Source organism: Dendrobium catenatum, unplaced genomic scaffold (assembly GCF_001605985.2).
Source record: "Dendrobium catenatum unplaced genomic scaffold, ASM160598v2 fragScaff_scaffold_853, whole genome shotgun sequence".
NCBI lineage: Eukaryota > Viridiplantae > Streptophyta > Magnoliopsida > Asparagales > Orchidaceae > Dendrobium > Dendrobium catenatum.
In genome coordinates, this window is record NW_021319315.1 from 60,400 (window position 1) to 85,655 (window position 25,256).

The 25,256-nt window shown below is 34.7% G+C and overlaps 1 protein-coding gene across 1 annotated transcript; it reads right to left on the reverse strand.

Moving 5' to 3' along the window:
* Nucleotides 1-1,847: 1,847 nt before the first annotated feature.
* LOC110106091 (V-type proton ATPase subunit a3) lies at nt 1,848-24,781 on the reverse strand. Its single transcript, XM_020835841.2, has 18 exons — nt 24,503-24,781; nt 22,615-22,659; nt 22,148-22,270; nt 21,947-22,054; nt 19,443-19,553; nt 19,177-19,350; nt 14,990-15,127; nt 8,398-8,505; nt 8,186-8,293; nt 7,934-8,082; nt 7,263-7,416; nt 5,438-5,598; nt 5,153-5,359; nt 3,810-3,993; nt 3,391-3,474; nt 3,116-3,309; nt 2,357-2,416; nt 1,848-2,270 (listed from the first exon to the last, which is right to left on the reverse strand). Exons 1-18 carry the CDS (start codon nt 24,659-24,661, stop codon nt 2,066-2,068), a joined length of 2,472 nt encoding a protein of 823 aa, XP_020691500.1. The 5' UTR covers nt 24,662-24,781; the 3' UTR covers nt 1,848-2,065.
* Between the last annotated feature and the right edge of the window lie 475 nt (nt 24,782-25,256).

Sequence of the window (25,256 nt, forward strand, 5' to 3'; positions counted from 1 at the left end):
ACTAATATGGTTAGTGAGAATATTAAAAGCCTTAATTAGTGTACATAATTAAGTTATTGTGACTGATAATTTGTAAATTAATGGGGTTTTATTGTTAAAAAAAGTGGTGGTTAGGAGTCATTGTTGATGGATTTGTGCTCTCCGTCAGGAGGAAATGAACTGAAGTTGCATATGGTGAAGTAGAAATTGATGCTCAATATGTGTTCATTGGATGCGATTAGAAAGTTATCAAGGGGCTGATTGGGATTATTGTATTTTATTTTGTTTATATTTTAAAAATGATAATTAATATCTTTAAAATGTAGTGTTTTTATTTTTATTGAATGTTGATTATAAATCTCTAGAAATTCAATTGAGCAGAGTGAATCTTGGTGCAATTTTTTAATTGAATCAAATTCATGATCATTAGAGCTATGATTTCAATAAGTTTATAGTCAAACGGAACATCTCGACAAGAAAATTCTATCAATACTAAAAGTGATATGATATATTTTCAAATGAACTCAAATCACTTGAAGCTCGATGAGACGAATCCAATAAGCCTAAGAAATTCAAATTTGAGGCAATTAAGAAACAAATAATAAATAAATTATCTATAATCTAATGGATTGATAAGAATCATTAAACAGAGTTTTTTTTTTTCTAAACAAATTGTCCAAAGCACCTCTATCAAAAAGCTATAAATAGGAAGTCATTATTTACATAAAGGTGTTTTTGAGAGCAAAGAGATATAAAGAACTCCATTGCAATGTTCACAACACCATCATCAACAATCACCACCACTATCTTCCACCATCCTGCTATTATCACTTGACTACTAACATTCAACTTTTTATTGAACTTCAACTATTTTTCTCTAGACATCTGACTTTGTAATCCCTATAATGAGAATCAGATAATTATTCTTAATTGTGAAGTCCCATCTTCTCTAATTACAGAGAAGAATATATTCTTAAGCTATAATTATATAGTGCATTATTACAACTTGACAAAGCCTTATGACTTTTCTCATTTTTTGGCTCTTCACATAAAAAAAATTAGTATCTCTTATAATTTCTATACGTATATAATGCATCTTTATACAAAGCTAAACTATTAAACAAACACTCCTAGCCTCCACGACCACAATTTTTTTGGAATGTAACAATTGAATAAGTTAATTTATGATGCAGTGGTGATGGTCATTGACAGGAGAATGGCTGGTGGCGAGACAATGACAACGGGTCTAAATTCTAGACCAGATTAATACTTGGATCAGAGCATATTAACTCGAATAACTTAAAATCAACTCAAAATTGAGTCAATCAATTACTATTCGAGTGTTAGAAATATATAGTCCATTAAACTAAATTGGTCATATTCAAGTTATTTGAGTCATATTGATTCAAAAATTTATAGCATCCATATAATAATTATCAAGTTAGACTGGTTGGGTTCTAATTAGATCGATTCATATCAAGTCAGATTATGATCAAATATTTTAACCTAGAATAAAATGCTTTGATCTTTTGACCGTTCCCACATATAAGAGACATAAAAAAGTCAGCGTTTCAGTTGAGATCTCGAAATAGAACTTTATAAAATGCTCTGATCTTTTGACCGTTCCAACATATAAGGAATTACATGAAAAAGTCAGCGTTTCAGTTGAGATCTCATGTCAAAAAACTTTTCTATGCCCTAAGCCATATTCTATCAATACATTAATCTCAAAAATAAATTTAATTATTTTAAATATAAATTTATTTTAATACACTTTATGAGGATATTATGAAATAATTTTTTCCTAAAAATGAAGTTAAAAAAACACAATCATTAACACGAGATGATGAAATGCGTTATTTTATCACTTAATGAAAAATCAATATTTATTTGGGCAAGAAAGAACTCGTCCGTATTGTACAGATAAGGCACTAGCATTGAAAATGAACAAACCTTCCCTTTATTTTTTGCTGCTAAGTAAAAATAGAATATAACGGTCCTCTAGCGACGCTTCTTCCATTCATCACAACTCGCACAGGCTTACATATATGGCAACCAGGAACAGAAAATCTGCACAAAAATTGCACTACTCATCTTCTTCAGCAAGCAATGCAAAAGAGAATGGTGAGAACTTGTATCCATCGCCCTCATAGAACTTGTTCATGAACTCCACCCAGTGGAGCCTCAGGGCATGCAAGAATGCACTAAGTGTTTCCATCACAAGCAAAACACCAACAGTCGCGAATATGAAGACTATGAGGCCAATGATGAGAATGATGACATTGTTGAACCTACGATATCAGATTAATCAGCTTTCAGGAATAGGACATTAAATAGTTTAAGTAATAATCAGGGCGTGAGGAAGTGAAGATTATACCCCCAGGCAAGGAGAAGAACCTTGTCGTAGAACACACTGGACAGTTCTGAATGAGCAAGACTGCAAAAGAAAAATATCAGAAGTGACATTGATTAGTAAGTTCTCCTTAAGGTTTGGCGCATTATTAAAAAAACTAGACTAAAATGAACAGGATACATAAAAAAAAAATTCATAAGATGGCAGTTTATTATTGAAAAAAGTTAGCATGTAAAAGTTTTTGTTAGACCGGTCCAGCCGGTTCACACGGGACCGGCTCTTGCGCATGCCAAGTGAGCCGCCAAAGCCAACGGAGTATTTTAGGAAGGATTTTTGAGGGATTTGAGAGGGAAATTTGAATGTAGGGAGGATTGTTTAGGACTTTTCTTTTGATTTGTATGCTTGAATTTGGCTGAAATTTGAGATCTCTTAGATTTAGGTTTTCTTTTGGGCTCTAGTGAAGTCTAGAGATTTGGGAGAGATTGATCCTCCTCTCGAATAAATGAACAATTGTATCTTGCTATTTTCCATTTCCTTTTCATCATATAATACAAATTATCTACTGTTTTCCTATTTTTGTGTGGATTTTGGTGGAGAATTCTCACTGTTTTCCGAAGATTAGTAGGAAATACTTGAGATCTACCAGTGTTTCCTATCAGTTTCAAATGCAGACTTGAGCATGATCCTTACGCTCTTTGATGGTTAGAAAACAGCGCAAAGGACCTATTGGTTAACAATTTGGCATAGTGATACGGCCACTAAATAAGCTTATGAGAGGCATACCTCAAAGCCCAAAGACGAAGATATGATGCAGTATTTGAGACTGCTCCAAGGACAAATTCTATAGTGTGAATAAGTTGGTGCACAAAAACTTCACTGAATTCGAACTCTTCATGGTGATGTGAATCGTGATCTTGCTCCTCAAGAGAGCCATTGTCAGTGGCCTGAAGCATGGCGTACGCCTGGCCTTGGTGTCTCTGAAGGAAAATGTACATAGAAGCAATAAATAAAGTGGAACATAATCATAAGAACCAAGAAGTGAACAGAATGAAGCATACTTGTTCATATTGCTTCTTCAAGAGAAATGGCTTGGGAAGTAGCATCCATGGAACTGAAATAAAGGCCAGGAGGAGCAATACAAGCTGGAAAAATGGTTTCATAAAGTAAGTGCTCTTCATTCAGCAAATTATTAAATTTACATACATAACACTTTATTACATGCTATTTACATATGTAACACTCAAAACATTAATATAATATATCTATCACCCATATACAACTTTAATATCAAATATAACACTCCTATAATTCATTTCTACCATTCATACCATCTTATAAACTTTAAAATTTCATTCCATGAACCCAAATTTGTTCTATGGGTGGTAGACATGTAATATTAATGTTTTAGGTGTTAGATATGTAAATAGCATAAAATAAAGTGGTATGTATGTACATGTCCCAAAAATAAAACACAAACCTGCAACGTCTTTTGGCCAGGGAAAAGTTGGTTTTCTCCAAGATCATCAGTTGGACTAAGGAACATATAGATCATCACATGATACAAATCAGCTGTAGCACCAGTGCACCATTTCACGATGATAAGGAGTGACAGATACCCAAATAGGCTGTTGAGGAAAATAAGCTGGGGAATAAATTGGAACCTACAATACATGCAACAGATCAGCACTCAAAAGTTGCAACAGTCGGAAAAAAAAGGTGATCAGTTTATGAGACAAATTATAGCATATGAAGCATCTAACAACAGAAATTAAAAATAAATAATAATATGAAGCTTGGATGTATTTTTAAATCAAAATCTTCAACTTGTGCATAGAAATCAAGCCACCATTTAGGCTATAACCCAAATTATATTAAATTAAAAATGCATAATAATAATCTATTCGAATTATTCAATGGAACTGACAAAATCAGTAGCTTTCCAACTCAAGCCCAAATGAAAATCATCAAAAGTTCACATGGAAGGAACAAAAACCCATATGATTACACCTTGTTCTTGTCTATCCCATACAATCATGGATAAAGTCAACAAAATCCATGATTATAAAGTAAAATACTTCCGGTAAGAACATATGAAAATCATGGGCGGATCCCCATGTACACAGGGTGGGCATTTGCCCACCCTAAAAAATATATATATTTAGAGGGGATATTTTGGGTATTTCCCCCTCTCAAAAATCTTTTTTGCCCTAATTTTATCAATCCTAAGCGTTTTTTCCCATCCGCCACAAAAAAAAAAAATTTTTTTTCCCACCCTGAAAAAAGTTGGATCCGCCCGTGATGAAAATCAATCATGGTAACCTCAATTCAGCCGGTTTCGAAAGCAAGTAGACTCACGCAAGACAAACACATCAATAAAAGAAAATTCTAGTTTATTTACACAGCATAAAGAGTTGAATTGACTAAATTTAGAGTTCAATGGAGCCCCCCATCAATAATACCTCTACAAAAACTGCTATGATTTTATCTCCACAAAAGCAGCCATTACAATTAAAAGGAACTAATGCTTGGAAATTTTAAAAGCTTTTACCAGTCGAAGAAATTAAAGAACAACCAAAGTCAAGAAATTGTTAGAACATCTAAAACAAATTCCTTTAAGATGAGAAAGTTAGATGAGCCAAAAAAAATTCCATTAGATGCATTCATTATTTCTTACGAAATGCAGCAACACCATGATTGGATAACCTAGCAAGAAGTATCATTGGCTTAAGATGGAAAACTCACAAAAACATTTTATATCACATCCCTGAAACTATTGATTAATAGGCATATTAGGCATCATGGGAAGGCAGATCAGTTTACCAGATATTCAGGGCATTCCTGAAGAACTTTCCATTGAAATAACTCATCACGATTCCAAGGTTCATTTGAGCTACTCCGAGAAGGATTGACATCTTCATCTTCAATGAGTTGAGGAATGGCAACTCACTTCGACTACCATGCCATGTCGGATCAAGGCCAAAAGGATATGTTCGTCTCACCTTGATTAAGCCATCAATAGTAGCATCTCTGAAAAGAGAAGAGCAAAATTATAACATACTACCATCAGTATTGAAAATTTTCATCAAATCAATCAATATTACTTACCTGCAGGAAGCATCACGGCATGCATAGGCAGAAGGTCCAAAAATCTCAAACGGGACAGAAAAGAATTCATTGTATATCAACCCAGTATATATAGAGAATATAGCCATCATCAAAATTAAATAACGACCACCAAATACCATCTCCATAATATCTCCAAGCTTCTGCTCATCAAAAGAGTAACAGAGAAGATTTAATGCTCCAGAAATATCATCAACATAATTTTAGTAAAATAGCATATTATGACCAAAAGGAAAGTAACCTAAGCGTAACATATGAAATATAAAGTCGATAGAAAAATTAATGAAGTGGCTTAGAGTCTCTAATATAGTTTTGCTCGATTTCTTTTCTTCTTCTGAATTTTGTAGAATAAACGAGGCATTCCGCCATACTGAGATGCATAGATAAACTAATATGTTAATCTTAATTATGATAAACCGGCTAAAAAAACAAATCATAGTTTACAAGCAATCTAAGCTGCCATTAATTTAGTAAATTTCCATCATCATCATCAACCTTAACCCAACTAACACCAAGCAGCATAGACAACATCTATGTAATGTGTCTAAGAGAAGCCAGCTACAAAATAGATTATAGTTTACAAGCAATCTAACCTGTTCCATCATCATCATCAACCTTACCCAGCTAGCACGAAGCAGCATAGACAACATCTATGTAATGTGTATAAGAGAAGCCAGCTACAAAATAGATTATAGTTTACAAGCAATCTAAGCTGCCTCGAATTTAGTACGCTTGCATCATTATCCTTAAGCCCAACTATTAGGGTTGGCTTAATCAACATTCTTGGCCAGTCCTCTCAATATTTCAGACATGCTAACTCTAGTTTTCGTATATCTTCTTACAGAACTTAAAAAGCCTAAATAGCTTGAAACTGCTTTTTTCCATTCTAATCCTTCAACAGAAATTATATATATTTTCCTTGCCGGTGGACTTTTGTTCTTCGAAAAGATTTACATAAATCTTCTAAGGCCACCTTCTATAACCTGATCATGCATTGGTACCTCCATATATCATTTTGCAATCTATACATCCTAATTTTATACACGTAGATCTAAACACTCTGATGTATATCACAACCAACTAGGCTAGTAACTTCTTTGTAGTCCAGCACTAGATCCATACGACAGCGCTAGTTTATTGTCATGTAAGTGCTTGACCTTCCATACTCCATAATATGTTCTTGTCAAAATACACGACAATTCTCCACTCTAACTGTCTCGCTCTAACTCCATGATATTGTCTTGATTAACAACAGATTTTATTGATTTTCATATAATTCACCAAATTGTAGACAATCGATTGTGGGTCTTCCAATTATTCTCAATTTGACTGCTTATACCAGGCTGACTTTCTTATCATTCCAACCAAGTGCGTTGGACAGATTTAGAATAGAAATAAACTGGTTGATTAAAAAAATGAAATCATGAGTTCATGCAAGTTAATCAGCAGGGATACCACATAAGTTTCTATTCATTTAGTAAGTCAGAGCTCATACAATTTTAGTACAAAATGCTGAGACGCCACTGCCATGGTTTGTGGAAAATTTTTAAGTAATCTCAAGTGTTCTGCAGGGAAATACTTTATTACACCAAAAAGTGCGATAGATTGATAGCACAGGGGTATTGCATGTCAAGTGAAAAAGCATCATATATGAGAAGTGAATTGGAATCATCCAATATTAGAACAAAAAAATAACTTCAAAAAGCACAATCAAGTCAAGATAAAACTTGCAAATGATAGTTTCACAGAATTTATTAGCAAAACAAGCATTGTAGCAAATTTGCATTAACAAAAGGGTAGAGCTGACCTGAGAAGACATTTTTTTCTCTCGAAATATTAGAAACAATGTTACAGCTAACAAGCACAAACCATGACCCCAGTCGCCAAACATGACAGCAAATAGAAAAGGGAATGTAATGATTGAATATACGCCAGGATTTGCTTCCTGGTACTTGGCAACCCTGAAATCAAGGAAAACATGATTAGGCATTAACCCCAAAAAAAAATGCTACTCAAAAGTTGAAGGTCAATTTACCGCTTTCCTTTGTATTATATAAATCAACTAACAAAGTCACATAATAAAAATTAGAAAATAGCTGCATGTTTATAAAGTCTTTGAAAAGATGGCTGTTTTTGAATTTTTGAAAGACATAACCTTCTTAATATGTGATAGAACCCACTATTCATTTGATACTGCAGAACAAATAATAATAACCTAACTACATGAACATGAATTTGAATTCCGTTTCCATCAAATTTATGCCTTGAAACTTAGTATTCTCAATATATATATATATATAAAGAATACGGTTACTAGTATTTCAGGAAGCTTTAAATTTTACATATAATTTGTCTTCTAACAAGAGTTACCCACTAGCAAAAGTTCCAGAAGAAATAATATCAACAATTCCAATGGAACCCTAAACAAATTAAAAAAAAAAAAAGATTTATTTCAGATTTATCTTGAATTGAACTAACCCATAGGCATCAACAATTTCCTGAAAAGCTGAAGTGAATTTGTTAGTTCTGAAATATGTAGGTGGAGATTCTCGTGTTTGCAAAACCTGAAAAATTGATCCAACTTGGGATTTGCTATCAAAGGTTGCCCGTTGTAGCACATCTTGAATCTGCAAGACTGATTCTAAGTTGAGTGGTTCCAATTTATAACTGTAAATCTACAAGAGCTGAGTTCACACAAGGTCTTAAAATATAAATATGACCGGTTTATACCTGATTTGCAGCAAAAATAGGGCTCCATCCCTCAGCAACTAAACATTTTTTGGTAACATCAAGGCTTAGCATGTTTAATGTGTGATAGACAGACTTCTCCTTCCTTACCTGGAATTTTTTTTAAACTTAATGAGTTTCTGCGCCTTCAAAATGATATACCCCAGACAGAAATTTTTAGTGATCAACACCAAAGTTACAGTTTTTATACTAACCAGATGATACCACAGCTCAAACTGGTAACCGATGTTCTTCAGTAAGTTATCTCTATGAAGCAATCCAACATCTATAGTAGTTTTCAACTCTTGGATTTTAGCAGAGACCTGAAAGTGCAATTGATAGAGAAAAAACTTTAAAAAGATATAAGATATAAGAAATATCATTCAATCAAGTAACTAGCATGATTGAGAAAAAAAATAACAAAAGAAAAGATACAAGAAATTTCATCTTAAGAAACTATTACGAATATTTGAAGAATAGCTAAAACACATAAAACAAAAAAAAGAGCAACCACATGGAATCTCAAAATAGTAGGCATCTATTATATGACTAACAAATAATTGTTATAAAAACTCACTTAATAGCACATTTCTATACAGTTTGAAATGGATATCTCCCAAAATGCTTTGACACAATGAAGCTTTATGTATTGCCACACACTTAACTTTGAATTCAAAGCTCAGATGTATTTTTTAAGTAAAGCTATACCATGACATGACTAAGTTGCCAACACATAATTGTAAATTGCAATGGTGGCGATCAGCCATGAGTTTCATTCTATGTTGAGCTTGGAGCAAATTATGGCAAAGCATCTGTACTAGTGTGGTACGATTGGATAATAAAGTGTCGACAGAAGCGATGTCAGAAGTTCCATAGATATATGCAACGAAAGGTTTAGTGAAATCAAATAACGTTAAGACAGCAGCTGATGTCATGGGAAACTTAAGAGAAGTAAAAGCATTAGATGCATTAATATCCCATTTAAAAGCATCCTTTTTAAGGAGGTTTGTTGAAGGACCAACAATATAAACATAGTTAGATATAAAACAACGATAATATCATGTTAATCCTAAAAAGGAGTGAAGCATGTGAATAGATGAATGAATATGCTAATCACTCATTGCTTTAATTTTATCAAGATCCGCCTGAACTGTACCGGAAGAGACATTATGACCTAAGTATTCAATGGAGGATTTACAGAATTGGCATTTATTTAGATTAAGAAATAAATGGTATGTAACCAAGCATTGAAAATGAAGATCTATAGTAGGGCTATATATCAGAATATCATTAAAAAAAATAATGATAAACTTGTGAAGATATGAACGAAAAACTTGATTCATTAGATATCGAAAGGTAGAAAGTGCATTAGTTAGGCCAAAAAGCATAACCAAGAATTTGAAATGGCCATCATGAGTATGAATAGTTGTTTTACGAATGTCTTTTGGGTGCATACAGATTTGATGGAAGTTTGAACGAAGATCAAGAATAGAAAAAAGAGAAGCACCATGCAATTCATCTAAGAGTTCATCAACTGTAAGAATAAGGAATTTATCTTTAATAGTTTAATATTAAGGGCACGAAATTCAACATTAAAATGCCAAGTACCAACACGTTTTTTGACGATAAGTACTATGCTAGAGAAGCTATGACTATGACGAATAACTCCTGCTTGAGCATTTCCGTGACTAAGTGTTCCATGGCATCCTTTTGGAAATGAGGGTAGTGATATGGGTGAATATTAACTGGTTTGGATTGATGTGGAAGATTAATATGGTGATCAATCATACGTAAAGGAGAGAAACTTTGTGGTGACTAAAAGATGTGTTTAAAGTGTTAAATTAAACCGAATGAGGTAAATTATTGATGATGAAAGCAAATGTGTTGTCTAAAGAATTTTCAAAAGATGGAGGTTTATTATTTAAAGGTTCTTCTTGGATGGTGAAAACTTGTATCATAGGAGAATGACAAATCAATGTTCGAAACTAGTTAAAAGAAATTGGATTTGGTAATAATTGAGATTCTCCGAATAAAGAAATTGTATGATTATGATACGAGAATTGCACAGTAAGATCATGATAGTTTCGAAGAACATATCCTAAAGATTGAAGCTATTGCATTCCTAGAACAATATCAACGCCATGGATAGCAAAAACAATAAGTCTAAGAAAACTTGATAACTTTGCATAGAAACTGGGACTCGAGAACATTTTGAATTACGAGTTAATAAATGCACATTTCCCACTAAGACTTGTAATGACTTGATAGTTTGAGTTTGAAGATCAAAATGATGAATGAGAGTGCCTTGAATAAAATTATGAGTACAACCACTATCGATTAAGATATATATCATGATTGTTAATGGAACCGGTTAATCGAAAAGAACATGGGTTAAATTGTTTGGCTAAAAAATTTAAAGTAATTTCAGGAGATATTTTAGGTGTATTAGATCTGGAGTAGGAGAACCAGATCATCCAAATTGTCATCATCTGTTAAATTTATTTGGGCAACAGTGTTGAGGGCCAAATTTAACATCACAATTAAAAGAAAGTCCTTTATCACGATGAAACTGAATTTTGGTTGGAGAAAGTTTTTTAATATGAAGTGAAGTTGCTTTAGTGGAAAGCGTCAGTGGTACTGAAGGAGCGGTGGGTGATGGGTTGAAGGAAGATGGAGTTTTGGTAGAATGCAAATTGGGTTGTGTTTTGCGCCAATGGGATAATGGAAGGGACAATAGTTCTTGAATTTTTTATTCATGACATTGGGCTAAGTCTATGGCATCTAAGAGAGTGTAAGGTTTTGCAAGTAAAAATTCCCTACGTAATTGTTGTTTAAGGCCATAAATAAAATAGCTAATCAGGGTAGATTCTAATAAATGAAGAATTTTAAAAGCAAGATTTTCAAAAGAAATTTGATATTCAAGAACGAAAGAAGTTTGAGTAAATTTTGATAGATTATCTTGCAAATATTTATAAGAAGAAGTGGCAAAACGCTTTTGTAAAGGTATCATGAATTCGGGCCAAGAAGGATTTTGACCTTTTATACGAATCCATTGATACCATGTATAGTTGTAGGGCCTTCAAGATGAAACAAAGCAATGTGAACACAATGGCAATCATGAGCAGAATTAAAATCAAAATACTCATGAGCTTTAAAGATCCATGTTTCCACATCGAAGCCATTAAAGTGAGGTAATTTGATTTTCATATTTTTATGGAACGAAAAAACTTGAGTAAATCGGCGGCTACTATTAGGAAGGAGAATGGGAGGTTGAACCCAAGATTCCGACAAACAACGATTGTTCTCAAGGAGAAGATGTGTGGCAGTCTATGTAGGATGTCGAGGCACTTGTCCATGGGGTCCATGAAGACTTAAATTTGTTGCAGAGTAATTCAAAAGGATGTGAATTGCATGTCAGCTTGCTGAAATGATTTCTGGATTTCTGAAAATTGGGTTTCTTGATGCCTTTGCATGGAACGCAATGCATCAACAAGTTTAGAATTATTCATGATGAAAGCGGATGTGAAACTGGATAGCCAAGAAGATGAAAAGAACGGTTGCTTGCGAATAGGAAGTGGGTTGGCTAAGATGAGGCTAAATAGAAAATATAGCTAGGCAGGTGGACTGAAGGACAATAAGTGGTGGGTGGGAAGCAACTGGAATGAAGGAGCGGGTTTTGCAGTTGGACTGAATTGAGCAGGGAACTGATTCTTGCAAGCAAGGAACAAGATGAAGCCTCTGGGACTAGTTCTTGCGGCATACGGAAAACAGAGGAGAGGAGGACCCTGTGGAGTACTGGTTCTTGCTGACAGGAAATGGGTTAGATGGGTGGCGGCTGATTGGAATAAGCGATTGGGCGGGTGGGAAGCGGTTGGACTGAAGGAGATGGACACCAATGTAGGAATAAAGCAAGCAAACTTCTTGCTGCAGGTGGGACTGGTTCTTGCGGCTGATGGAGAACAAAGAAGCAGGTGGTGTGGCTGCTCTTGGATGGTGGATAGCAAGAAATTGATGGCTGGAAGGACGAGTTGAAGAGAGGGATGACTCGACGAGAGCACCAAGTTGTTATGCTCCTTGATGGAGCAAGAAAGGAAAACACCTTTTGAGTACGTGCAAACTCCAAGACATAGGAGAGAAAGAGAGAAAAAAAGAAATTTCTTATTCCATAGAGAGTTTACAGCAATATAATAAGTATTTATAGACAAAATAGTGAACCAAACCCAATAGGTCATTTATTAGACTGGCTCAAAACTATAAATAAAAGAAAATATATTAAACATTATTTATGAATACATAGGGTGCCTGGCAGCTTGTTGTCTATATTTGTGGGGATGTTGGTGTCCTTCATTTTTCTCCCTCTTCAATGATAAACCTTTAGAATCATTTTTCTTTCTTTTGATTACTCTTCCAAGTATTTAACTCAATTGTTACAATATTCTTGCACTGTCTTTGTGTCCAATTAAATATGGTGTTGCTTAGCAGAAGATCACAACTCCTCCCATGTGATATGAGTAATTAACTACAAAAAGCTTTTAGGGCATTAAATAGTTGATTAAATGATAATTAATCTTATGAAATCATATTTACCACTAGTTATAATGATTTTAAGAGTTAAAGAAGATCGGTGGCTATTTCCTTGCATTTCAATGTAATGAGCAAAAAATTTTGAATTGGAGATGATTGGATATTTCTGAGGAGAATTCTGTATTATAACATACAATCATAAGCACATGCTGAGATATATTTACTAGTCAATATTCCAACATTTAAAGAAATGATAAAAATACTAGAAATTAAGTTAAATTATTAGTTGTGTTGTAAAGGCACCACCTTGAGTTAGAGGGATTAAATGTAGAGTAAAAAAAATTTATTAAAATATAAATAGATTTCATTAAATTTTAAAACTAAGACACACATATACATGGCATCACCACTAGCATGAGCTATGGCACATAGCGTAATATGATGTGGAGGATAAATATGGCGCACTATTGTGCCATGCACATGCAATAGCATATAATGCAAAGCCCCCATAACACATGCTATTTTAAATTTTTATGATATATGATTTAAATCAAATAATAGTAATAATTATATTTTATTAATTGCATATTACGCATAGTACTGAAACCAAAGTCTTAAACACTCCATATCCACTAAAACGAGCTGCTTTCCATGGACGCACTGTTATATGTCTTGGTCTCAAATCTCAATCCACATTTGTTAGATCATAATCTTAGAGGCTCCTGGTCTTTCGACCTCACACAATAAAACCTAAGCTTTGACACCATCAGCCTCTCGATCTCACCTGAAGACAATTCAACTCCAACACCTTTCAATCGCTTGGCCTCAACTTCATTGTACATTTCTTAAGAGGCTATCGATCTCATCTTCGAGGGATCGCTCCTTTGACATTTTGCTCTCACCTTCAACGCATGACGGCTTCCAAGGCTTCGCTGAAGGAAAAGGGCTCTCAACTTAATACTTTCTGTTAGATTATTGCTTCACTTCTAATGACATTTATCATAAGCTTTTGCTAAAAGAAATAGTGCTTATTGCTTTCTTTAGAAAATGCATTTCTTACTATGACTAGTTTGCTAATTGTTATCTATTAAATATATTATATCTTGAACAACATATGTTTAGGTATAATTAAGAAAAGTGTCTTGAGTCAAAAAGTTTTGTATTGAACAAGTATTATTTATGTCATTAGCTACACCTATTAGCTACCCAAAATAAAGTCCAATTTAAACAACAAAGAAAGACTGGGCATGGAAACATGCACCTTGGCACAAAAAAATGATAAATATTGCATGACAACTGACATGTACTTTTGGTGCCATATTTAAAATAGCACATGCCATGCTAGGCACAATGCGCTATGACTCCATGGGATCCTCTGTAGTATGATGAATGTAATATGTATATATATATACACACACATTATGATTTGACAATTAAATGTTTAAATAAAATAACTATCGTTTTCATTTTGAATTCAAATTTGAAAATAATGATATGCATGATATGATAGTTAATTATTAATTAAATAGTTATTTTATCAAAATTAGGACTTGTTTTGCATTCAAATATAGAAATAATAACCTGCATGACATAATAGTTTTTAAGATGTGGAATCTAAATTCAACATTATGTCATGGGTGGCCAAATAATGTGCCAAGTGTCACTTTTTAGAGCCATGTATATCTAGATCCAACACATGTCTAACTTATGTTGAAGAGATTTTTGAGCAATGTTGGAAAGAGTTGGGAAATACCAACTAGTGTGTCTAACTAGATGCCCTTTAATGCCCTAGTGTCAAAAAGTATCCCCCTCTCTAAGACAACATAACACAACTTCACGACCCTCTAGGGTTGCTCTTGCTTATAACCATATGAAATTTTATTTATTATATGTGCATCTTTCAATCAAAATTATAATAAAATTGATCTTTAGAGTTATATTAACCTATTTCATCTTTCCACGCACTCTATATCACAAACATCAAAGTTTAAAATAAACACACAACAAATCATCTTTTGAGTTTATATCTAATGCAGCGCCAAAATTCGTAATATAAAATGTGTAAATGATTTCAAAATCAATACTACAAGATGTACAAAAGGGACAATAATTAATTGTAAAACATCCCGTCAGAACTCAGAAGCAATTATGGTTACTGATTATTCAAAATCATTTGTTAAATAAATGATACTGAAACAAAATACTCAGCACTCTTTTTTTAGCAATAATACATTGTCACCGCAGAGAAAATAAGTATCTATGAAGCATAGAAAGGCAACAAACCTCATCTATCATCTGCAGTTGTTTGCCAACGTCATCCATGAATGGATACCTGTTCGCACCAAAGGCTTCACAGATCTTTAAGATTTTTGTCTTAGCTCTTTCTCCAGAATAGAATATAACAAACACATTTTTCGCAATCTGTATGGAAATATAACAAGGTGAAATCTCGTTGCCCAAATGAAAGCATTCCATAGATAGACACAATGAATACTAGGCTGCATGGCTAGATGAAAATATTCACCATGCAAAAAAAGTTGACGTGAGATGGTTAAAATGGAATGTTACCTGAGCAATACTATAAAGTAATATTATAGGTACTTAGAGATAAATTAAGTTCTTTCAACATCTTTCATTGATTAAAATAATCAAGGGGGGAGCTTAAATGTATTAGGATGTAGCTTTGCCCAAAAGTAACTTAATCCGATAACAAGATACATTGATAAAAATTTTGACTTCGAAATGATCTCCCATTACGAAAAATATGTGGATTAAGTCATGGGTCATCAAATAAAATCATTGATTACCAAGCTGAGTAAACCAATAAAAGAGAGTGGTAAAATGGATATCACAAAACTATAAAAGATTGTGTTAGACCGGTCCACTGGACCGGTCCAGTCGATCCGCACGGGACCAGCAGAGGCACGAACAGGCAGGATCTCCGCCTCCTGCGGAGATCGGGCGGGCCGACAGCTCAAACAGAGCATTTTAGGAAGGATTTTTGGGGGGTTTCAGAGAGAAATTTGAATGTAGGGACTGTTTAGGGAATTCCTTTTGATTTGTATGCATTAAATAGTTGATTTTGCTAGGGTTTGAGTATCTTGAATTTGGCAGAAATTTAAAATCTCTTAGATTTAGGTTTTCTTTGGGCTCTAGCGGCGTCTAGAGATTTGGGAGAGATCGATCCTCCTCTCGAATTGAGGATCAATTGTATCTTTGTTGTTTTCTTCTTCTTCTAGTGAAATAAAAGCTTTTCTGTGACTTTTCTCTCAGTTTTCCCGCGATTTCTCACTGTTTTCTTGAGAAAAACTGCTGTCCACTGCTGTAAACAGCAGTTTTCTGCTTGTTCTACTTCAGTTTTTGCTAGGAACTACTTGAAATCAAGTATTTCCTATCAAATTGGTATCAGAGCGTCGTTTTTGGGACCTTAGACGGCTGAAATCCTGATTTTTCAGCGAGCGTTTGGCTTCCGGAAGTGATAGTTTTGAAATCCGTTGGGAAGAAAGATGGCCGGAAAGAAGCTTGACGTCTTGGAAGGCGAAGTCGGCCGATTGAAAGCCGATTTGGAGGAAAGATTCTGCAAATTTCAAAATCAAATCACCTCTAACAATGAAAGGTTGGAGGGGAAGTTCACCACGATGGAGGAAATGATGAAGAAACTACTGGAAATGAATACCAATCTGGCAGCATCGGAAGTAAGGGAGATTACCGACGGCCAGGGCATGGGAGGAAATCCGAACCCATTGAGGGGGAGGAGAAATTCGGAGGTGGAGATCCTGCAGGAGGAAAACGACATGCCCCCTCTAGAACTGCTTTCTAGAAAGGAGATGAGTAGGGGATACGACCAACGGGAGGCTGATTTGGTCGGAAGGAGGGAAGAATTCAATCGCCGAGGTGTTGAAATTGAAAGAATCCAGCGTCGAGGTGCTGAATTTGAAGGGCGAAGGGAAGAAATTCATCGCCGAGGTGTTGAATTCGAAAGGATTCAGCGTCGAGGGGATGTTTTTGAAGGAAGAAGGGAGGAACGTCATCGTTGAGGTGCTGAATTTGAAGGAATTCAACGTCGATGTGATGATTTCGAAGGAAGAAGAGGTGAGTATGAAGAGGGATTCGAATATAATCGTCGGAGGGATGATCGGGACACTTGGGGGACTCTTCCCCTTTGAGGAATGGGAGGTTATGGAGGGTACCGGGGAAACGGAGGAGACCTACGGGTGAGGAAGCTGAAAATGCCCGTCTTTGAGGGCAAAGACGGTCATGGCTGGATCTACAAAGTGGAGCATTACTTTGCTGTCAACGGGTTGATAGAGGATGAAAAATTGACAGCGGTGGGTCTGTGTCTGGAAGGGAAAGCTTTGGCATGGTATCAGTGGCGTGACAGGAGGGAGCCCATCCGAAGTTGGAGAGAGTTCAAGGATTGCTTATTAGAGCGTTTCCGAACCGACGAGGAAGGAGGCTTCTATGAGCAATTTCTTTGCCTTGACTCAAGAAGGGACTGTGGCAGATTATCGGGATCGGTTTGAGTACTTGGCTAACAGATTGGATCACATTTCAGAGTCATCCTTAAAAGGAAACTTCATGAAGGGGCTGAAACCAGAGATCCGAACAGCAGTCAGGGTACTGGAGTCGAGGAACCTGAGAAAGGCTATGGAACTGGCGCAGTTGGTAGAAGATCAGAAGAAAATAGAAAGAGGGGCTCGAGGAAACTGCTCAGGAGGCTCTTACAGGACGACGACCACTCTTCTAGCACCCAAGGGGCCTGCATCAGGCAACAGTAATGAGACCACCCGGGAGAAGCCAGTAGGAGGAGGGAGTGAGGAAAATTTCAAGAGGCTGACAGAGAAGGAGGTGCAGGATAAGAGGACAAAAGGGTTGTGCTTCAGATGTGATGAGAACTACATGCCAGGGCATAAGTGCAAGGACCGAACTCTTTAGGTTCTCCTTGTCTGTGAAGACGAGGAAGATGAGGAGGGAGGTGGGAGCAGATCTGGAGAGGAGGAAAAGTTGCACCTGGATGTGGCAGAAGTATCTCTGAACTCTGTAGTGGGGTTCACTCCGAGTCACACAATGAAAGTGAAAGGAGAGATAGCTGACCGTGAGGTGGTTGTGCTAATTGATAGTGGGGCTACCCACAATTTCATTTCCACTCAGGTAGTTGACCAATTAGGAGTGAAGTTGGTGGACACCGGTTGATTAAGTCATGGGTCATCAAATAAAATCATTGATTACCAAGCTGAGTAAACCAATAAAAGAGAGTGGTAAAATGGATATCACAAAACTATAAAAGATTGTGTTAGACCGGTCCACTGGACCGGTCCAGCCGGTCCGCACGGGACCGGCAGAGGCGCGAACAGGCGGGATCTCCGCCTCCTGCGGAGATCGGGCGGGCCAACAGCTCAAACAGAGCGTTTTAGGAAGGATTTTTGGGGGGTTTCAGAGAGAAATTTGAATATAGGGACTGTTTAGGGAATTCCTTTTGACTTGTATGCATTAAATAGTTGATTTTGCTAGGGTTTGAGTATCTTGAATTTGGCATAAATTTGAGATCTCTTAGATTTAGGTTTTCTTTGGGCTCTAGTAGCGTCTAGAGATTTGGGAGAGATCGATCCTCCTCTCGAATTGAGGATCAATTGTATCTTTGCTGTTTTCTTCTTCTTCTAGTGAAATACAAGCTTTTTTGTGACTTTTCTCTCAGTTTTCCCGCGATTTCTCACTGTTTTATTGAGAAAAACTGCTGTCCACTGCTGTAAACAGCAGTTTTCTGCTTGTTCTACTTAAGTTTTGCTAGGAACTACTTGAAACCAAGTATTTCCTATCAGATTGATTGAGAAATAACTATAAGAGGGAAAACCTAGAAATAGCTAAGATAGAAAATATTGAAAAATAGATTTAAATGATTTAGACATATACAATGATTAGTAGAGGAACCATTAATAAGATTGATCCATAAAATGAACGTGAAGGAATTAAAAAGCAAAATGATACAACAAAAGTGCATGGGTAGAAATTGTACAAAACATTTTGGGTAAAAAAACAATTGGCAGCACTTAGCAAAAACTAATAGAGACCAATCCATAATGCTGCTATGCCTAGATACATGGCACAACACTAATCATGATAATACATATATACCTAAACTTGACACCAAACACCTCCATGTTGATAAAAGCTAGAATACAAACACAAAAATACAACAATCAAAAGGCGCATAGCCCGAAAAAAGTGGAAATATGATAACTCAATAGCCCAAAATCAAATATAAGTTATTATTTGTCATTTAATCAACAAATTATGACAGCAAATTAGAAATCTTCTAAACATAAAAGTCGGGAATTAATTGATGCTTAAAAGCCAAAATTCTAGCACACAAACTCACGTGAATATAACAAAATATGGACAATCACAAATAGTTATGGGAACTTGAAGAATAAGCATATTGTGGATGACATATAAAACAGATGAAATGACACCTTCTCTCCTGAAACAGGGTCGTTAACGGGATCATCTATGGGAGCTTGTTTAAGAAATAAGTTGCCCCTAGTAGCTCGGAATAAGATTCTTTCAAAAGCCATTGATTTTTCCTTTGGTACCAGGCCACTAATAAATCCAAGCTTTATCTGCTTTGAGGGGTCAGTTTGCATCTCCTGCACAGAAGAATTTGCTAATGGTTATTTAAAGGATTGAAGGTATTCATGGATGAATATAATGAAAATAAAAAGAGACCCTAAAAAATTACCTGTTCCAACAACAAAGGACTATCAAGAGAAGCATCGCCAACTTGCCGTGTTTCCGTCTCTCTATGTTGTGCTGCAGCATCATTTCGAGCAGAATGAAAAAATTCACCAGCCTAAAACAAGAAGGGGGAAGGGGCTTTCATTAAGTGAATGACAAATCCTTTACAAACCTTAAACAAAACTGAAAGTTAAAACCAAAAAGCTTGGAAGGCCACATTAATAAGTCCAGGAGGGTCAAATTATGTAGCATCTTCTTTTGAAATGGCAGGCTATGAAGCCCATTTCAATCCTGAATAAGAGGAATGACCACCGCATAAGGCACTCTTTTCAGTTGTAATATTAGAATCAGATCTCTGGCCAGAGTTATTTCTTTCTTCGTATATTCATGCAATTAAAAGTTAGCGACATTGATAACAATAAAGCAAAAAATCTCAAATGTTTTTATAAGAAAAAAAAACTCGGATTATGAAACAGGAATTTATAAATTTATTATGCATCAAGGATATCATTCTCCAAGTAATTGAAAAGGAGGATTACACAGTGTGTCAAGGCACAGGAGAGTCATAAACGAAAGAAATATGCATGCAAGGCATTCTTATGCAGGACAGTTTAGATCTAGGGGTTTTCTAGGAAAATCTAATTTTGAAAAATTAGATAAAAACATTTCAACATATACGCAATGCACCATACTAATGAGCATGAAATCAAACTTAATGAAAATAGATGCAAAAATAAGTATGGAAATATTCATGAGAAAGCCAAATAAAAACATAAACAACTACTTATTCTCTTAGATGATTTATAAAATAAACAGCAAACTCAAGTCCAAGTGAATTAAGAGTAAAATATCAAACTATTGATAAATGTACAATTTAGTCACAAAATTTTACATTGCTCCAATTTAGTCCCTCAACTATTAAAAATTGTGTCAATTTAGCCCCAAAATCTAAAATAAGAGTTAAAGTTAACTCCAAAGTTAAATATGAATGGCATTTTAGGTACTACAAGTGGATATACTATTACATTACTTATATCGCTTAATTTCATCATTTAATAAATTATAATGTATATTTAACCTACAACATATTACATAATAATGGTGAATAAATAATGAAAAAATTTTATTTTTTTTAAAGCAAAATTTAACATGACAAAATTATATGATATGATAAAAAGGGAAGCTTATTATATTTAAATGATATAAATCTGTAATTTTATCACGTTAGATTTTGCTTTAAAAAATTGATTTATTTTTAATATTTATTCATCCTTATTATATAGTAGATTAAATTTATACTATAATAAAATGATAAAATTGAGCAATATAAGCAATATAATCTTATATTCACTTGTAGTATCTAAAATATCCTTCATATTTAACTTTGGAGTTAACTTAAACTCTTATTTTAAGCTTTGGAACTAAATTGACTCAATTTTTAATAGTCTCTGAAACTAAATTAGACATTTATCAATAGCCGGGGGACTATTTTGAGCTTTTACTCTGTGAACTAATAATACATCTCCTAGAACAAGCAACAACAAAAACTTTATAACATATGCATTAGCAAAGCAGATTTTTAGACCAGTCAAAAAATAAATATTCAGATATATAAATAAACTCAATCACACCATCAAACAATTTCTAAATACACGAAGAGAAAACAAGAGAAGAACTAGATAAATCATGTCTCATGCTAGAACAACAACATTGCATCTTGGAAGAGAATTGGAAGGTGGAAAAGTATTAAAAACAAATAAGGCCAATTTTATTCAATGGCCAAAATTGAGAACAAATTTCAAATCCCTATATATATACAAGTGTAGTTCAAGCAAATACAACAATAAAATAATTTTAAAAGCAACTATCTAAAAAAGTTGAATTATCAGATCTGCAAGAATGAGGTAATAGTAAAGAAGTTACTATCCAAATTTTTCAAAAAAGAAAAAATTTATAATACCCACAATAATTTTCAAAAAAAAAATTATCCAAAATAACTTTACAATCACGTTTACAAAAAAAATACAATCACCCTAAACAAATCTTAATATTATCACAAATACCTCACCTCATGCTACCAAAATCACTTTTCCAAGGCAGTAGTGAAACTTATAGACTACAAATATTTTGGAATATTCCTCCAAGTTCATATGGAAATTAGCCGTTTTTTACAAAAATATTCCCATGATTAAAACCATTGCAACCCATCAATATTATAGTAATTTACAAAGTGCACGCATTTATAGCGCATGTGCTATCAGCCATTTTGAATACTTGCATAAACAGCATATGACTTCAAGTAGAGGTATCATCTTGAGATGTTAATCACATATAAAAAAGCCAACATGTATTGCTAGTTAGTAAAATACAAATTTCACCTTCTAAGGCAAAAGTTTATACTCTAACAGTTCATTGCAAGTATTAAAACCAAAGGCAATATTTGAGATGGATATGCCACTAGAATGAATTTAAAACTATTATTATAGCTATTTAATAAACAAATCTTACCTTATGAAGTACAAGTTTATACTCTAACAGCTCATTGTATGTGCGTTGCAGCTTTTCACTATTTGCGTTAACTTCTACTAACTCCGTCTCAAGCTCCCCAAGTTTTATCTAGGTAACATGAAACAAAAAGCAAATCATAAAGAGCACTTGTGAATACAACAAAAATTAAAAGTTTCACTAACTGTAATTTGAAAAGTATACCTCTAGATCATCAAAAGCAATATTGTTTCGTGTCATGGGCGTTGTTGATGGCGAGATACTAGCTTTCAACATTTGTTCCCTAAAGAAACGCAACTTCCTTGCCATCTCTCCACATCTTTTAATCTAAAGTACAAATATTTGTCGACGGTTACAAACAAAATATGGATAAATAAATAATAGGATGATCACATATTATTGGAGAAGTTTGCCCTTTGTTGCTAAGCTATCATAACCCATTTTAAGAAAAAGAAAAGTTCATCATGTAAAACAGCACAAATGGTAAGAGTAAGAGTTCCCATTCTTATCATTGATGTCACAATTTAAATATATCTTTTGATTTTGAGGCCCCCTAAAATTCTGTAGTCAAAATATTTATTTTCCTTCCAAAGCAACATAATGATATCTGCAAATATTTAAAGAATACAAGATCTTACACAACAAAATTCATTTACTTGAAAATAAGTTACCTGGTTAGCGTATGTTCTTTGGAATGGACTCTTGTCTGCATTCAGCTGAAAAGAAAGTGGCATTAGGTCAAAAATATTAGCAATTATATAAAGCATTGCGCTTCATCTAAAGATACATCAAGGTTTAAGTTCACAAAACTTGTTATGAAATCATGCATTATACCAAATAGTATAACCCCTCAAATAAGAACTAAAATACAATTGAAAATAATAAATAAACCAACAGTTTAAGCAAAATTTTACAACCTATCTTGAAAATAACTTATATAAAAAGTATGATAAATATTGCCAGACAAACAAGAAAAAGCATAAAAAACAGTATCAAATCGTATCTACGACTCAAAGTTTCTGTAAGGTATTTTTCATATTTCATTTTTCTTTTTCGTAAAGGGTACATATTTGAAATGTTAAATGCATAAATAGTAAGATTAGTTGGCTACTAATCAAAATCAAGCGTGTATAATTTTATTAGATAGAAAAAATACCTTTTTTCGGTGCAAAACGTAAAGTATAAATTCCTCTCTAATAAACTATCAATGATCCTTTTTGCATTATTGAAGAAAGACTAATAGCAAGAAATAAAAATAAGTATGCCACTTAAATAATGAAATGAAAAGCACGTCTTATCAACTATAACAGAATAATAAGAATGATAAAAGAGAGAAAATCCAGTTAAATATTTTGGCAATCAAATGCTCAATAAACCTCCATTAGTCAATTCTGCAATGATGCACACACATTTGAACTCTTATTTCAAAATTACACTAGCTTGCAGCAAAACATATTTTTAAAAGCTTTCATAATTGGGTTGACACCACAATATAACAACTATTTGAATTAAATAATTTGTATGCGTAAGTCTGACCCAAATTTTAATTGATATGTGCCCTGAGGTGTGTAAGAAAACAAGAAAATAAACTTGAAGCAGTTACAGAGCAGGTGGCTGGTCCTTCTATGCTATACCCATTCGAGGTTTAACTTTATGGGAAGTTTAATAATCATCTTACACCAAATGCACGAATGTCACGGCTTTATGGCATTACAAAGTTCTTTGGCACAAGGGTGACAGGGCTAAAAGAGGCGCACCATTGTAGCCTGCCTGTGCATGTATACTTGAAGTGTCTAAGCATGACTGTGCTGATGCAATGTGATAACTAATCTTCAACTCATTGTTTATGTTACAAGGTTGCTAAGGCAAGAAAATGATGGTCATTGTTCTTATTGTTTGAAATTTTTTCTTATAGGGATGTAAAAAAATTCTAAAAACCTTGCAAATACATAAAAATCACCCTCTTAGCTAATTCCAGATGCTCCATATCGAACGGGGGTTAGAATTCAAGGCTTCAATTTCTCCACTTTAAAATTTTAACTGAAATTAAGTAAAACAATGATGCATTGTTGAAAAGAAAAATCAAAAGCATTGAGAATTAAAGCGATTTTCAATTTAGCGAAAAAAGAAGAAAGCGCGAGTCTTCAAAATGCTCCCCACGACACAAAAAACCTCAAAAAAACAAAACAAATTTCACAAAAGCCCAAACAGAGAGCAGACCAACACTAATCTTCGTCCCAAGCTTAAATTAAAGGTCAGGTGTGATTGGATGAACAAGAACGAATAAAAATTAATAAATAAATCCCTGCACTTCACCGAAGCTATAACTCTTATGTCCACCCTCCAGGCGGAAGCCCTATCAATTAACAATTTGGCACCTTTACACTATCAAGGGAGCCAATGATGGGTAAGATACCATCATAAATGCGGCACATTTTCATCGTTTATCAAAACAAGGTTGCCCCTCTTATTTTCCGCCAACCACATCGTAGCCCGAGATGAAAGAAAGCAGAAATAATTAGACAAAATAATGGAAGAAAGCAAGGACAAGAAGCCTACATCCTTGAATTGAACGAGGCCGATATCTCCGAGGTAGGAGACGGTGAGGTGGGCAGACTCCATGGGGATGATGATCTGCACGAGATGCATAGGCTCGGACCTCATCAGATCCAACGGCGGGCAGCACCCGCCCCCGCCGCGACCGCCGCGATCTGCCATATTTCCCCCTCTCCCGTTCTAACCAGCAAGCCTCGAAGAATAAGAAAAAACCTAATCCTTGCGCAGCAGGACGATCGGTGGACAGATCACGGCGCCATGGAGAAAAGATTTATCCGCTACGTGTTTCGTCCGGAAACAAAATCGAAATAACGACGATATCCTTACCCCGCTTTTATTCACCGGTAGTGAACCGGAACACGTGCTGACGTGCATTGAACCCCTGCGACTGGGCGTCTCGCTACGTTCCGAAAGAAATAGGTTTCGGCGTATAGTTTTTTAAGAAAAGGAGTTTATTTAGCAGATTTCGGAGAGAATATCACAGTACGGTTGGCGGGTCAGTCGGGTCATAGGTGTCCATAAGCGAGACGGCAGTGTCGGGTTAAACTGTTGAGTTGCCAGCCGTTTTTTAAATATTTTAGAGAACTTTTTTTTACATTTTTTTTTTTTTTTTGGAAATTAGGGGCTGCATTCAAATACATACGATTTGAATTAAGAACAAAAGAAGAAAAGCTGCATTACAATAAATTATAAATATATAATTGAGTATATGACCATGAAAAAATAATACTTTTCGATTACTAGGCTAATAATATTT

Coding starts and splice junctions, on each gene's coding strand:
- LOC110106091 (XM_020835841.2), bottom strand. CDS start 24,661: ATGGCAGATCGCGGCGGTCGCGGCGGGGGCGGGTGCTGCCCGCCGTTG. Junction 22,271..22,614: donor AAAGAACATACGCTAACCAG/GTAACTTATTTT, acceptor TTTGTACTTTAG/ATTAAAAGATGTGGAGAGAT. Junction 3,994..5,152: donor AGGAATGCCCTGAATATCTG/GTAAACTGATCT, acceptor CATGTATTGTAG/GTTCCAATTTATTCCCCAGC.